The 16,712-nt window shown below is 45.6% G+C and overlaps 1 protein-coding gene across 1 annotated transcript; it reads right to left on the reverse strand.

The window, feature by feature from the left end:
- Positions 1-377: 377 nt before the first annotated feature.
- Positions 378-13,912, reverse strand: CRABP1 (cellular retinoic acid binding protein 1). Its single transcript, XM_056347451.1, has 4 exons — positions 13,700-13,912; positions 13,195-13,373; positions 10,387-10,500; positions 378-713 (listed from the first exon to the last, which is right to left on the reverse strand). Exons 1-4 carry the CDS (start codon positions 13,767-13,769, stop codon positions 663-665), a joined length of 414 nt encoding a protein of 137 aa, XP_056203426.1. The 5' UTR covers positions 13,770-13,912; the 3' UTR covers positions 378-662.
- Positions 13,913-16,712: the final 2,800 nt, after the last annotated feature.

A 16,712-nucleotide genomic window follows, 5' to 3' on the forward strand; every position in this document is an offset into this window, starting at 1 on the left:
AGCTGGGTTTTCTGCTTGGATAATGAGTGCCCCAGCAGGGACAGTCTGGGCATTCTTCAGGGATGCAGCAGGGAAGAGGGTAAAGATCTCGCCTGGTTCTACTGAATCACAGTCCCAGTAACCACAGGACACAGGAATTACTCCTCAACAACTCTGCCAAGGAGACAGGACAGCAAGAAGGAGAGAAGCAGAGTCCTGGCTCTGAGAGCGCCCTGTGCCAACCCTTGCCAGTCACTTGCCCTCCCACAGGAGGGTCCCTCGGCAGCACCACACCAGCTAACAGCAGCACGACACCGCTCTGACGTCCACAGCATACAAACTGTTTCAATCTAACCAAAGCACTGCTGGGTTTTCTGTTAAAAACACCCCAAAACGGCTGTGAGTTATGCCCAATAAGTTTAATAATTGACGAAACCATAGCAAGGGACAACTACAAAATACAAAGCAGACATGGAAAATGATGGCATAAAAGTAGGAAGGAACAGTGTCTGCGATGAAAAGTGAAATCAAAATACACAAGGGAGGATATGGGTTCAGATACAACACACACGGTCACATACAACACGGCATTGGCATTAGTAACAGCACACACAGATACTCATTATACTGGGGATTTTTCACAGTTCTCCACTTCATCCCAGATGACAAGTAAATTGATGGTTTTACTCTCTTACATAAATTCTTGTGCACACAACATCATCAGCACCAAAGGTCTGGAAAAGAAACAGAAATCAATCAGAAGAGATGGAATCAGCAAATATTTAAGATATTTTTTTGTTATTTTTGCTATAGCAGCTAGTTCTACAGCAGAAATACATTTTCTTATGCCTTTTGACAGCCAAGAGTAAAGAAAGGAGTCATTTTGGAAGAGGAGTGCAATGTAAGTGACCTTTTTTCCAAGGCAAGATGAATTTTGTTAGAATGATAAATGACACAGAAATTCCCTTTCTCTGTAGTTTCTTGGCATGCATTTAAAATAAACATGAGAAAAGAAAGAGAATTTGGAATGTACTGTTATATTTAGAAACAGTTGCAGCACTTTGAACTGGAAATGCTGAGGGTGGAATTCAGATGGCATGTTCAAAAGGTATTCTTTGGTATCCGCAGGTATAAATCACAGGAGTTCAAACGAAGCCAAAGGAGCAATGCTGAAGATCTGGAGAAGGTACACCCAGCCTGTAAACATAACACTGCTGCAAGATGCTGACACACCTTGCTGGGATACCGAAACCTCCCGGGCTGTACGGTGGGCAGTGTCAATCGCAACCTTCTTTGAGGATACTGTGACCTTAAGCAGTGAATTCATTAACTTTGATAAGGGTTGGAAATGAGGGCACATAACGCCGAAAAATGTGGTGGAGATCACTCCTTCCACATCACTTAAACCTCATTTCCTATACCAGGTTCCGTACCTCAGTGCACCTTCATTTTCCAGAGACTTCAGAGCTGGTGTTACATGATGTTACACCACCGACTGAAACAGTTTCAGATCTGCATCTGACAGCCCGTGTTTTTTAAATCACTGTCGTTCTGCACTTAAAGGTAACTCCACCAGAGCAGTACGGCAGTACAGAGCATCAGGACACGCATGCGGGACAGAATTGTGGCAGCGACCTGAGAAAGTGACCTAACCCCCAAGCACGTGTCTGTAGTGGCAGGTCTGGCAGGCTAAAATCTAAGCAAGCAATTAAACATGAAGGAAATAATGGCTGCAAGAGCGAGGAAATACTGACTGCGAAAAACCTCACGTTCAGCTACACTGACAGACAGTTCTGAGCTCACCACCACTGAGCTGCAAGGTGGGATGCTGGGCTGTAAGAACTGCCAAGGTCTCACTGAAAAATATAATCAAGACCTACCCCAGTGTGTCAGGAAAATTCAGCTGGACTTTATTTGTTTTAATGATTTCTACACCTGTTTTGGCCAACACCTCTTTGAAAGGACTTGGCTTTAAAACTGACTCTGGCTTATAATTTGTTCACTTTACCAAGGAGAAAAATTTGTTAGTATTCTGGAGGTACAGACTTTGGGTTTATGCATATAAAAAGCTTATCATATTGATCTTTATATAAATTTTTAGCTATACATGAAAATGTAATGTTAAAGGATGCAGATAGTTTCTTGCTCACAGCACCAGCTGTAAGTACCCTTACTACGGCTTCCTTTGGCATTTCCAAAATTATACACAAAGGTGAAATTATTTTGGCAGGAGCCTCGCCAGAGAAAGCAAGTCAGAGTCAAGGCCATCCAGGGCTTGAGGTTGTCTGTGGGGACTGGAAGGTCACTGCGACAGTGACTGGCTTCCTGTGGCATGTTCAGGCACTGCTAAGCATGGCGAAGTTTGGGTCCCCCACTGATATTTCAACACAAATCACCAATAGTAATGAACCCATCTTTGTACAGTTTCTTCAGGAGCTGACAGGGCCCCGGTCTGACATCTGGAGCTGCATCCCAGGACGTGAGCGGGTACCACATCACCAGCTCAACCAGAAAGGCTGCAGCAGCCCTTTGCTAAAGCTCTCGTAAGCTCCTAGAATGTTTAAGCGTCTTCTTTCGGGGAAAGTAAGAGACAAACTCCTTCCCCCAAACCTTGCTATACACAAGGATTGTCATCCTCTGCAACACGCCAGTCTCACAGTCTGAAAAACCACTATAATGTAACACAATCTTTCAATCTAGATCATAACAAGATAAAAGGAATGCAAAGCCCAATTGCAATTACTCTGGAGTACCATGCAGCCGCTGGGCACTTCTCAAAGAGCCAGGCATCCTTTCCTTGAAGGCCCAGCTTAGGTTCTGTGGCTTCTGACCTGTTTCAAGAATAAGCTGCATTTTTTAGCACTTAGATTTTATACCTTACACCCATTCAGATGATTAGCAACCTAATTCCATACTGAAGCACATAAATAAATGGCTTTGATTGTCATGGTTATGCATGTGGTTTAAGGGTAGACTAAGGTAAAAGGCGTTTCTTTATCTTATTGTAACTTACTACTGTTGATAAAATTCCATTAAATGTTGCTAAACAAAGCAAAAAGGAACATGTTCAGACTTGCTGTCTTCCTTTCCTCGTGGTTTCTCACAGAAACATCTACTATGTACAGCTGGGCCCAAGCTCAGGGGAAGATCCACATCAAAAGGTGGTTACTCCTCTGCCCTTCACACTCAAATCCTTGTATTCAGGGGTAGGATAAAGCAGTTTGGTCTGTGGTTCCAATTCTAGTGACAGTTCCTATCAGAACAAACGGACTTTAAAGATTTCCGTGACCCAAAGGAGAAGAACTTCCTAATAAAAAGAAAGAGAGCAAGCAATCCTGGCTATTTGGTGGTGAAGTTTCACCAAAGCAACTAAAAAAAACTGCAACGCTACCAAACTGCAATTCAAATCTGATGGGAAGATGCAGGATTTTCATTAGCTTGCAAAGGTCCCACTTCTCTTACAAAATGCTGCAATGCAAGGCTTCTGTCTAAATCTAAACCAGGATTTTAAATGTGCAATGGCTGCAAATGACAGAATTGTTTTCTTCACTTAGCTTGTCATAATCTATAGTTGAGTCCAAAAGCACATTGCAAACAAAGCCCCGCACAGTGGGTAATCCAACAATTGACCTCTAACATGTTCACTCTGAATCTGATGGCCACTGGCATCATTAGAGATTGAAAGAGAATTACAGGGCAGTAATATATTACTGTATGAGTAAATCTGCTTTTTGAAGGCCTTCTTTATAAACATTTGCCAAGAAGCCTTTGTGATAAATGGAGCACACGGTATAATTAGGAAGACTGTCATTGAAACAATCACCTGGGAAAGACCACTTTTGCCAGTGTATGCAAAAATCCCGTTAACCTGCTTGTGACTGACCAGCCTGCAGAGGCAACTTACAAAGGGAAGACAGAACACATCGGCAAACAAATGGAGAAGAGAGGAGATTACTTAAATGAATCCTCAGGGAAGGCTTTGTCCACATGCATACTTCCATGTTATCCAGAATAAAGATATAAATCTTTCCAGTAAAGGCATACTGCGTATTTCTGTTCTACTCCTGACTCCTGTGATGTTCCATGAAAGAGGTTGATCATTACGGTCAGAGAAGGTGCAGCCCTGACCTTCACACTTGGACGTTAATAGCAAATCACCCAAAATACAACCTCCCTTTCTGCAGGATGTGAATCACAGGACCATGCAAAATCAGGTCATTTACCAAGGTAGTTAAACATTGGCACTTGTGTTTGCATACTGCTATATTACAGAGTTTCCTCCGAGCCATGCAATGCGTGAATGACAGAGGTAAGAACGTGAGACAAAGGTAGTCTTGAAAGTCAGTACACAGCAAACATCTGAGCTACAACTGATACTGTAAAAGGCTATATACATAAATATAAAAATATATATATATAAAGATGCAAATGGCTTTGGCTTCTTGGAGCACTAGTCTTAAGAAGAGCAGCTGAGGAAACCGGGGGTTTTTAGCCTGGAGAGGAGGAGACTCTGGGGGGACCTTATCACTCTCTACAACTGCCTGAGAAGGGGTTGCAGGCGGTGGGGGTTGGTCTCTTCTCCCAGATAAGAAGTGACAGGACAAGAGGAAATGGCCTCACGCTACACCAGGGGAGGGATAGGTTGGATATTAGGAAAAATTTCTTCACTGAAAGGGCGGCCAAGCATCGGAACAGGCTGCCCAGTGAGGTGGTGGGATCACCATCCTTGGGGGTGTTTAAAAACGCTTAGGGACATGGGTCAGTGAAAGGCTTGGGAGTCTTGGGTTAATGGTTGGACTTGATGATCGTAAAGGTCTTTCCCAACCTAAATGATTCTATGAATCTTTCTCTGCTTGTATGTTTGGGATGTGACCCAGACTAGGCTGTACTAGTGAGCAGAGACTGCAGATACCTAAGCCCCCTTGTAACTCTGCTCATGGCAAATAGTAAATTAAAGCATTAGGTCCATGCAACACATACGTATGTGTTATTATTATAAGCTTCTGAACTTTTATCAAGACTGCTTTAATGAGGTCAGCAGCAAAAAAACCCACTGACCTCAGTAAGAGTAGACCCTCCTTTTGATAACTGATTTTACTTAAGATCACTCTCCAAAAGCTATAGAAAAGTTAAACACTTAGGTAGCCTAACCTTGCTTGATACCAGGCTTAGGCACATCACAAATCTCAGCATTCGGCTGCAAAGTATCCTGTCAAATCTGCACTGACCCGTCTTACCTACTATGTTTAATTTTAGAAGCCAGCAATATTATTTAAAAAATGTTCACTCGCTCATCTAGGCTCCACAGCTCACCAGTTTTAATCAACTATGGCATAATTTTTCTGGGGAGGGAATGTAGAATAGAAACCATGCTTGAAACCCCCCTAATGTTCTGATCTTTGACCCTTGCTATAATTGATTCTGAGAACCCCTGTGTGATACGTGAACTGTGTAAAATGCGGTTTGAGGCTGTTTTTAAAGCCCCTCTTCAGTAATCACCCACTTCAAAATGTTTCTGTGTTACAGATTAAACTAAAATATATAGAGGCATGAGCAGCCATGAAAGCAGTAATGCAGATAAAGTCTGAATATAAATGTTTCTCATTTGAATAGCTAACATTTGGAAGAAGCATCCTTTAACTTTGTAAAGAGCCAACCTTTTGTTCTTCTGACTTACACAAGTGATTGATAGCTCATTAATGTCCCTGACAAAAACACACAGCCACAGCAAAAAGATAGAGTATAAAAGAAAAGAGAAAGAGTGTTAGAATAGACTTTATCCCAGATCTTAATTTTTAGACAAGGAAATAAATATTTTTATGTTATATTCTGATCTTAATTGCTCAAGTGCTAATCCAAGTATAATTTATGAATGTGGAGTTGTAAATACAGATACTCTGATTCTCTGTGGTTACAGTCTTAAAGTACAATGTAATACAATCTAAAGATACAACCAAGACAAACAAATGTGGACTTTGATGGGGAACTGTCATTTTCACCCTCCCTTGCTCGCATATTCCCTGTAAAATTTTTTATCTGTATTGTTCAGCACTTCTAAAATGCAGCACTGAAATCCCAGCAAGTGCTTCTGATGGGATTAATATAAACAGCACGGATGGAAGTAGTTGCAATGTTCTAACGCGTTCACAGCACCTTTTTTTATAAAGCAGAGCTTGATCCTTCTTCCTTTACGCAGCTGAAAGGACTTTTTCTAACAAGACTTTAAACCTACCTCTGCCATTGTATGAGCCAAATATTACTCATGCTACTGATAAGGGTAATCTCATTCTCCATGCTGCAAGGAGCCAAGGAGAATTAAAGGCAAACTTAACTGGTACCTGAACGTAAAGGAAACCGTTGCTAACTAGTTTACTCCCAGCATCTGTGTACCAGAGGATGTGATGTGACATGGAAGACCACATATTGCTCCAAGGGAATATCTTTGAAGAACATAAGGAATACTTCTGCCAGGATGCAAGAAAGATTGATAATTACACAGTAATATGGTTTCTATTTTAGCTCTGTGGTAGTCATGACAATTCAACACTGATTTTTAAAATTATTATTATTATATGTGATAATAAATGCATTTATTTAATGTGCTGTGTTGGGGAGAAAAATACATCCTTCCACTAGGAAAATGTCATAATCAAATGGACCCCTTAAGCGACGTAGCATATTAGATTAAAATGATGTGGCAAAGCTCCAACATTTATGCAGCCAGTATTAGGAGAGTAAAACTCATTCCTTACCCCCTGCCTGTTGCCCCAAGCCTTTTTTCTATTCATGCCTCAGTCTAACACAGTTTAGATTCCTTCTTGCAAGTTTTTCTGAACAGGGTATGAGTTTTCCTGATTTCTTCTGCAAATGCATGTAATAGCTGAGCAGGAGACTCAAGGCATCTTGGAAGATTTCTTTGGATAGAGAAACAGGCGCAGAGACTGTGAGAATTAAGTACCAGCCTTACAGAGTTCCTAAACTGCTACGTCGCAGGCTCTGCCCCATAAAGACAGCTTCCCAGCTGCAGACATCTAGGACTTCACAAGAATGTGGTTTCCTTCTCCTTATTTAAGGTGCTCTGCCAGAATGGAAATGAGGAGGGCTTACCGGAGCACATCAGAAAGAGCAAAGGAACACAAAGTATTTCTCAGGTAGGGAGGGAGGTTTGAGAAGTGTGAAGATGGGAACTGCTGAATGTTTGAAGTGGTATGGGCAGCAAGACTGAATGAGAATGAATCTCAGGCCCTAGAGAACCCTAAAAAAGCTGGGGGAATGGAAGAAGAAAGAAAGAAGACAAAGAAAGATCCCTTCTTACTGTGATCCTAGGTTTGAAGAAGTAAGATGTAAGCAGGGGTTTGCAGACTCAGATCCAAGGAAAATTTCCAAGCATAAGATAAAATATTTTACAATAATCTAAGATGAATATTGTATTTATTAATAGATTACTTTATCTTAAGTTGAATCTTTCTTCACTGGTGGGATGGAAACCCCACACGCAATCGATGATGGGATCAAATGGGATCACAGGGTCTCCTTACAAAGAGCTGCTATCCTTACTGTGCTCCCCGTTACAGCTGAGGAGCACACCTCAGCCAGTCCCTCCAGGTAGTTTAGCTTCTAAACCCAAATAATAGTCTGGACGGAATATTCTAGCATTCTAAAATTAGGGGCCACAGACAAGAAAATGTCACTTCCCTTACCCTCTTCTGCCTTCCTCCAAACAGCAGAACCCTTTGCTGCCTCCCAGAAGAGTTAGCTTTGGCCATCTCAATTTCTCTGAAGGACCAGACCCCTCACACTCACCACTGTTACTCCTAGAAACGCCTCATTGCTGAGCATCAGGGTGTCAGAAGATTCTGAACACCTTGACCCATGTATTTAAAAGATTTAGTACATTCAGTCCCTTCAAGTGTCACGAGGGGCTTGAAAATCTTTGTCCTGAGGACCAAGTCATGTCCTACCGTTTAATAAAGCAAAAGAGGCCACTACACTCCAGAAGGAGGCAGGAGAACGGAACTGCACATCGTATTAAATAGTGACGGGCAGAGACAATGCTCTGGACCATGTAGAAGCAAACACTACTGTTTTCATCGTGGCCACGGTAAAATGGTACATTTTAGTTTACCGACGAACACAGTCCCAGCTTGGAGGAGAGGGGAAGGGGATCAGTCGGGGGAATCCGAAACCAGGAAGATTACTTGGGATCGTGATCAGCTGAGCATGAGTTCCCAGAGTCTTTGGATATAAAGCAGAATAATTTCAGGTAAGAGTAGGGAGATGAAGTCACCACTACGTCAGCTGCTAGTGCGGTTGCTAGCAACACAGTTACGTGTGGTTCCGATGTTCATAGTTTACAAAGGATACTGATAAATTGGAGCTTATGGAAGCACTGGAAGAACAATTCCAGGAAAGCTTGCTTTATACTGAAGGGCTCAAGGTCTCCCAGTGGTTTAGCTTAACAACGAGAAGGTTCTTCCTTCCAAGAGGCAGCTTGATCAGTGCTGTTAAGACAAGTATTTGCAGTAACTTCAGGCATATTATTTAGGTTCTTTTATACGCAATATGTAATCATGGAAGTTGAATCCAGACATGTACAGATTAGAAATAACGTGTACTTTTAATGGAAAGGAAATCAACCAGCAAAACAACTTATCAAAAGTTGTGATTGAGTTCCTACAAATGGAAATATTTTAATAAGAAGGAAGTTTTTCTAATTTATACCCTAGTTTGAAAAATAATTAATTCAGATAATCTCAACAGACTGCATTATACAAGAAAAAAGGTTAGATAGCTTTATAATCTTTGAACCACTCTGGTTTCTTAACCAACTTCATTCTCCTTCCCCAGCAGGGCAAGTTCACATTGTTGATTGCAGGAGGCAATTGTATTATGACTGGCTTTCCTGCTTTCCCTGGAGCAGTTCTCTTCATTTAACAGCTGCCTCATTAGTTTGTTGCTTAAATAATAAGCTACAGAAATGGATTGTTAGAAAGCTGGAACAATTATCATTGTGAATGTATTTTGTCCACTGCATTATACATAAAGATGTGAAGCAGAGATCAAAGTACTTTGCCTCCCAGAGTTTTTTGATAATATAAGGAATTCCAGTGGTTGAGTCAAAAGAAATTATCCAGAATTGGAGTATTCATTCAATAGAAGTCAGTGTGATTTCACTAACAGCATACACCTCCTCATAAGGGGTGGGTGAACTGTTCCAAGATGTCTGGAATAATATTAACACTTTAAAAGCCTTTTGTTTACACTTGGTTAGGTTTGGGTCCTGTTTTTGTTTCAGATGCAATCTTAAAAACAGAGTTTCAACTGCTTTACAGAAACACCGGGGAGGGTGTTTGTTTTTTAAAGTGCAGAGGTTTAGTTCATGTGAGAGTCTGAAATAAAATCTCCCTGCTTTGATGTTTTCTTACCCGTCGCTCCAGCAGCCTGTCTTCCATGTCCAAACTGATGAGGTGTAACAGTCAAATCAACTATTTATCCGGAATTCGCCAGTAAGAACATGTACAATAAAATGATTCTGAACTCAAGCTGAACTGTGCGACTTGTAACCCGGAGAAAGTGTGTCTCTATCCAGTTTTGAATATCGTTTCATTAATGTAGAGTGACTACTGAGGAAAGATTCAGTGAAGAGAACTCAGCTGTAACAGACTGAGTTCAATATAACTCGCCAACCCCCCACGATTCGCAGCACACATGGCAAGGCAGTTGCAGAGGTGCTGCCCAGCGCGCCTGCTGCGACCCTGCTGCCATAGGAGGGTCACGCCGGACTGGGGGTGTTGGCTGACTGCACATGTGAAAACCGGCGTATTGCGGAGAAACTCAAGGCAATTCTGAACTGGTTCAGATCTGATCGAGGAATTGGGGAAGGTGGCAGAGATGGGGAAGGAATTACATGTTCATGAACAGAATGAGATTAGAGTATGCTAACAACATGCCACATCTTTCCTGCTATACAGCGTGTGATTGTGGATAAGAAGCAACTTATTATGCACATGACTAAAAGAGAAGGTTCTCCAGAAATAAGGTCAAAATGCCTTGATCTCACTTTCACCAGAGAAGATCTGCAATAAATCACACGAATTCTTCGGTGGTGGTATGAATTTACAGAGCAGAAGTGGCCCACTTGTGATTATTCTACCAGCAGGAGTACAACAAAAGTTATAGCAATAAAATGTGACAGCTGGCATAGATCTTCATTTGTTCTTAAAAAAACAACCCCACAACAACAAACATTTTAAAAGAAAGGAAAAAAAGTGATGTATGAATTGTACTGCAGAGGATTATGAAAATGGTAGTTTTCCAGATGGATTTCAGTAAGGAAAAATAGTAAGTCATGCTACATGGTAAAACTGTTAATATGGTGCATGTATTGGGTGGGTTCAAGTTTCTTACCAAAATCAGCTCATCATTAGCTAGCTCTCGAGTCCAGTATGTTTTGGGGCCATCTCCCTCAATAAGAGTTTGTTTGCAATAGATCTTGTTTTCATTCTCCCAAGTGGCCAAACTCTGCAGGCAAGAAAACCATTAGGAATAACATTAATTATATTCCCCAGCAGCATGAAGCAGAGACAACAATGAGCAGCAGTGAGAATAATTGCTGCAGCAAAGGAGCAACACACAGATAAAGGCAAAAAGAAAAAGGTATCAGTGGAAAGTGGTGAAATCAAAATTAAGGTGTTGAGGGGCCATTTTGGAAACAGGCATATATTAATCAAAAAGTAATTGTAAATGTGTCTTTTCAGTGTAAATCCACATCTGTTGCCAAATTAAAAAGCCACCCAGTTTTCATAAAACGCTTGATGCTGAAAAGTGTAATTTAGAACCACGTGATAATGCAGTGTCTACATTCCCAAGCATCTTTGCACACATGTGGTTTGATCTGACATGTTATTTATCACTACAGAATCCCCTTAGTGTAAAAGCATAAAGAACCTTAAGTATCGTGTCGTCATCATAAATAACACAGTACTTGTCACTTATAACCTTTCATGCTATATGGCACTGTGCCATGTTAACTGTATGTTAAACACTTACTGTGCTAACAAACTAGAATAAATCACAACTAAATTAAAGAAACTTTGTTACAATCCTAGTGTTTGCAGTATTACTTTTTTTACGGTTGTGAGCCTGGAGATTGAAATACCCTTAGGCATTTTTCAAAGCATTTCAATAATGACTATGAAACCACTGAAAAAGAAAAAGAAGAAAAACATAGGATTTTGTTTAGCTTTCACAAACAAGCAAGCCCTGACTCTGCTGCTTTTCATTCTAGCACTGAACTATTATTCTACAGTGCAATGGAACAGCTGTGCAGAAGGATGCCCTGTAATGAATGTGCAAGTAATGTTAGTTTGTGAACATATACATATACACATACATGTGTGTGCATATGTATGCATAAGTTCAAGTTAACAATTCCCAGACTTTTGAAGGAAAAAAGCCTTTACTTTGATTTAAAATTAGCTGTTTAAGTATTTTTTTCAAAACAATAGGGTTTTTAAGCCAACAACCCTTCACAAACAGCAGTTATAGAAGCTATGCCTTGCAGTATGACTACATAGGACTCCCTCTTTGTCTGTATGAACAATGGATCAAGTTAGTTGGCAGAACAAAACCCTCCACGCCGTAAAGTGTATCAAAATCTATCACCAGTCAGCAATTTTGCCAGATATTGTGAATTACATCCTGAAGTATTATTTTATTATCTGTCAGTTTCTGCTCTGTGGCCACATTTTGGTTATATACACACAGCAGTACGACTTACTCCTGAGAGTGGACTATAAATAATTTCACAACACATGGAAAAAATTTACTACTTCACAAAACACATTTCTTTCAGATTTTTCCAACTTTCATAGCTTACAGCCATAATTATTGTTTTTCCATCTGCAGTGATAAATCCTGCTCTAGAAAGCAGGTCACATTTATTGTATATGCATTATGCATGAAGACACTAAAACACTACTTTTGCCGAACAAGATAAATTAGCAAAGCCGGCAACATTTCCTGAACAAACTGTTAAATATATGGTAACTCGTCCTAGAGATCAAGTGGATGTCCTACATGGTCCCTGATGCCCAGAATCTGCCTCCCTTTTGCATAAATTTAAATTTACAGCAGTTGCGCTGGAGACAGTAAGTTCGGAATTTTAAGTGGCGCAAAGGGTTTCAGGAGCCAGCCCACGATCTAGCAGAGATCGTATTTGGGAAAGTCGAATGTTTCACCAATCACAGGGTACTTCTAAAACTGTATTCTTATTTGGGACTACATTCTGAAAGTCTTTATTCATACTTTTAGAAGTGTTTCCTATATTTCCCTGACAATGTGAGAGTGCCCGAGGACAGGATAACTAACCCACCCACGCCTTCGATACCTTTTTTGCGAAGGACAGCCACGGTCACCGCCCAGCCCTCCGACGGCCGGACCCCACAGCGGGGCCCACCCGCAGCCCCCGAGCGGTCACGCCGGGGGGACGCAGGGGCGCGCTGGGCTCAAGCCCCCACGCTCGGGGAGCGCCGCCGGGGCACTGCTGCTGCGGGGGTGGGTGGGGGGTGGGGGTGTGTGTCATCATGGCTGCTGCAACACCGGCTGCAGGGCTGCCTCTCGCTGCTAAACACTCACCTGACAGCAAACCGGAGGCACGCACCTGTGCGGGAACGGGTGAGGACTGCAGCCCCGGTACCGCCGGTCCGCGGTCCCGCTTGCGAACTCGGCTGGTTCAGTTCAGGACAAAAGTTATGTCAGGTCTGTGCACCAGATTCTGACTCTTGAGGTCTCTCTTGCTCCACCGTTCCCCGCGTACCCGTCAGGGACCGGCTGGGCAGAGCTCGGGCCGCACGGAGGGCTGCGGGGGAGCGGGGAGCAGAACGCGCCGCTCATCCCGCCGGCCCGGAGCTGCCGAGCAGGGACCGCCGCTCTCCGGGTACCGGCCCGCTCCGCTCCGCGCCCGCGGCTCTGCCCCGCAACGGGGACCCGGGCACCGGCCCGCTCCGCGCCCGCGGCTCTGCCGCGCACGGGGGAGAACGGCGCTGCCAGCCGAGGGACGAGGCGCGGGGAGCACCCAGAGCCCCCCGAGCGCTGCTGGGGGAAGGGGGTGGGGGGCTGCGGTGCCGCGCCCTGGGGACGCTGCCAGCAGGTGCGTTTGTCCCACCTGAAAAACACCCGCCCGCCCAACATCCCCCCGTCCCGCTCTCCTCCTACCCTGCACTTTCGCCCGTCCACCGTCTCCTCCTCGAAGCTCTCCCCGATCTTGAAGTTGATCTCGGTGGTGCGGACGGTGGTGGAGGTCTTGATGTAGAACTGGTCCCCGTCCTGGCGGATCTCCACGTGCGGCTTGGAGGCGGCCGCCACCGCCACCTTCCTCAGCATGGCGTTGACACCTGGGGGAGCCGGGGGAAGCGGAGCTGCAGGAGCCGTGCCCGGCCCAGCCCCGGCGCCGCCCGCAGCGACAGCGCGGCCCCAGGGCTCGGCGCGCAGCCCGGCCCCGCAGCCCGCCCGCCCCGGACGGCAGCGCGGCCCCGCGGGTCCCGGAGGCGCCCCCGCACAGCGCGGCAGGAGCCGCCGGCCCGGCGCAGCCCCCGAACCGGGCAGATGAGGCTCGGTCTGGCCCCGCCGCGCCCCCGGCTCCCCGCCGGCACCGGGCACCGGAGCGCGGCCCCGGCCGCAGCCCGCCGTCCGCCCCGCTGCCGGGCTCCCCCTGCCTCACCCAGCGCCTTGAGGAGCTCGTCGAAATTCTCGCTGCTCCTCATCTTCCAGGTGCCGGCGAAGTTGGGCATGGCGGGGCGGCGGCGGGGACGCGGCGCTGCTGCTCGCTCGGCGGCTCGGGCACCGTGTGAGCGGGGCGGGCCGCGGCGGCGGCTGCAGCGCGGGTCACACCCCCCGCCCCCCACCCCTTCCCCCGGGGCCGGCGCCGCCAGCCGGCCGCCCCCTCCCCGCCGCCGCCCCGCCGGCCGCCCCCGGCCCCATCCATCACGCCCTGCCCTCCCGCCGTGCCGCCTGCCAGCTGCCTGCGGGCTGCCCCGCACGGGGGCCCGGCTGTCGCTTGTCCCGCAGCCGCGGTGCGCCCCGAGGGCTCGATGAAAGGCCGCAGAAGCGGGCAGGGAAGGGACGGCGATCCCACGGGCCATCCCAGTGGGCGCAGCCCGCCCGGGCGCCGGGCTGGACCCCGCACGGGAGCACCGGGCACCCCCGCCCCGAGCAGGGCCCAGCGCTGCCATCGGGGGACCGCCGGCCGCGGCGGTGCCGGGGCGCGGGCCCTGCCCGGGGTGGCGGGGTGCAGCCCCCACGCCTGCCCCTGGCGAGGGGCGAGGGCCGAAGCCATGGCACCCCCGCGGTCTGACCGCGCTGTGCCCCCCCCGGCAGCCGGCGGGCAGGGCTGCAGGACCGGCCCGTACTCCGGTGGCACCGAGAGGAGCAGTGCCCGCCGCGGTCACCAGCCTTTCTGGAGCAACACATCGAGCTGTCTCACGCTTCTCAAAATTAACACCAGTGTGCTAAAGATCAGAGTGCCGCGCTGTGCCTCCCGCGCTTCCCACGACCGTTTCCATCATCTTTGCATTGAATCCCTGTGTCAGGTCAAAGATTCTAAATTAAGATTCCTTATTGCTGCTGATTTATCCACACAATTATGGGGAACAGAATCTGATGCGTTACGGCATGTGGTGTTTTTCTGCTGTTGTGCATAAGGAAATACTCAAAACATTCAGGGGTCTGTGACTTCCCACTCAGAACAGAGCCAGATGTATTTTAATTGTAGGAAAACCTTTGCTGAGCCAGCTTCATGGTACATTCACAACCGTTCTTCACTTCTTAGGCTCACTCTGTAAAACCAGCAAGTCAGTTACTTCAGGTATGTATAAAATGCGTTCACTCCTGGAAAATGTATAGCTCTGGGAGTTAATTTAGCCATGTGTTAGGCAGGATTCTCCAGTTCCTACATGCTGAAATTTGCTCTCATTTCTTATCCCAGGAAGTGTTTTACCTGAGTAAGAACCACAGAACAGAACCAAATATTTGGCTGTTAGTAGTCACTCTGTTTCTACTGATTCTTTTTCCCCTGTCTTTTCAGAAGGACACCCTGGAGACCTGGCATAGCTCTTTAACTGAAATATTTTGATGGAAAATGTGGGTTTTTTTCCCAGGAAATGAAAATTTCAGTGAGGGATATCTGTTTTTAATAACAGGGTTTCTCTAAAAAAAACCCAAACCAAGGAACCAGAGCACAAAGCATTTTCCAGTTTTTACTAAATGACAAAATAATTGGTCCCCATCTGAAATACTTTGTTTAAAGATTTCCAATAGCCTCAAAAAAACTCTAAAACAAACAAACAAACAAACAAAAAAAACACTTGGGGAAAAAAAACGCAGAGACACAAATCGCTTCCCTATTGCAGGTAGGGTCAAGCCTTACAAAGAGAAGGCTGCAGGCCCAAGAAACCCCTACCAGGTCTGTGTATTGCTATGAAACTGAAGAAAAACGCTGCTCAGTCCCTCAGTTTCAACTTCCTATTTGCGCAGCTGATGACATACTACATGACCCAGGCCTGCTTCCAGAATCTTGCAGAACATGTACAGCGAGCCTCGTGGAAGTGATACGGCGCACACTTTGCAGGACAAAGTCTTTAGCTACCTCTGAGAATAAGTTTGTGCAGCATAAAAGAGATAGGAACCACCGATCTCTGCCTGAGAAAATAAATTGGCCCAGAAGATTTTAAGGGGGAACAATTTATTCTTTAAAGGACCATTTAAGTTCCACAACTCTTCTTTCCTTTGCTGCACCACCAATACGAACAAGAACTATTCCAGCACATGTTGGCTGTGAGAGTGTTGCTAAGATGCAGGACTTGTTTTCTGGGTGCTGGACTATGGCCATTGACCAATTTTATCAAGACCAGGAGAGAGCCCTCAGAACACCCTTCATCTAGAAAGTGCATCAAGCTAGAAGGAGCAAGGGCCTTTGGGCAATAAAGGGTCTCTTCTGCAGGGGCAGTATGTTGAGCTATTCATCCTGATTCCATAGACATCAGTTACATTTTTATTTACATGATAATCTTGTCTAATGACCATGAGGTACCGATCCACCTCTACTGTACAGTTTGTGAACCCCCAGATACGCTCAGGGGTGTCTGCCTGGCCCTGGCGGTGTGTACTCATCCACACCTTACTCACACGCTGAGGCATTCCCTTCATCCATGGCATACTGTGGCCTCACCAACCGGTTACGATCAGACCCCGAAGTTCAACCACAGAAGGAATTGTCTCTCCGAGCCTGTGTGGCCCCTGCTGCCAGCACCGGCTGGAGACAGGCACGTGCGTTTCCAGAGCCAGGACCTTCCCTGTCACCAGGGGTTCTTCATGCAGACACAGCAGCTGAGCTGATCACCAACAGCTCTTCCTCCCTTGCCCATTGAGTTACATTTTTCTTTGCATCCTTTCTGTAAGCTTCTTCCCTTTCCTTTTAAATCATTCATGTTTCTCCTCTCTATCTCAAAAATATGCACTCATGTTTCTCTGACTTTACTAATTAATTTAAAAGTCAGCAGGAGCTAAACTCCAAACTCATAAGGAACCACTCCATCACAAGTTTAAAAGCAAAACAACTCATATTCCAGTCCCTTAAAACAGTGAAAGCTCAGGGAGAAAAACGGTCTTTTTGTTTTTCCATTTTGTGTTTTATGAAAATATTGTGGATTGTAATCCCATTGCAGATAAGGCAACAG

This window comes from Falco biarmicus, chromosome 7 (assembly GCF_023638135.1).
Source record: "Falco biarmicus isolate bFalBia1 chromosome 7, bFalBia1.pri, whole genome shotgun sequence".
Classification (NCBI taxonomy): Eukaryota; Metazoa; Chordata; class Aves; order Falconiformes; family Falconidae; genus Falco; species Falco biarmicus.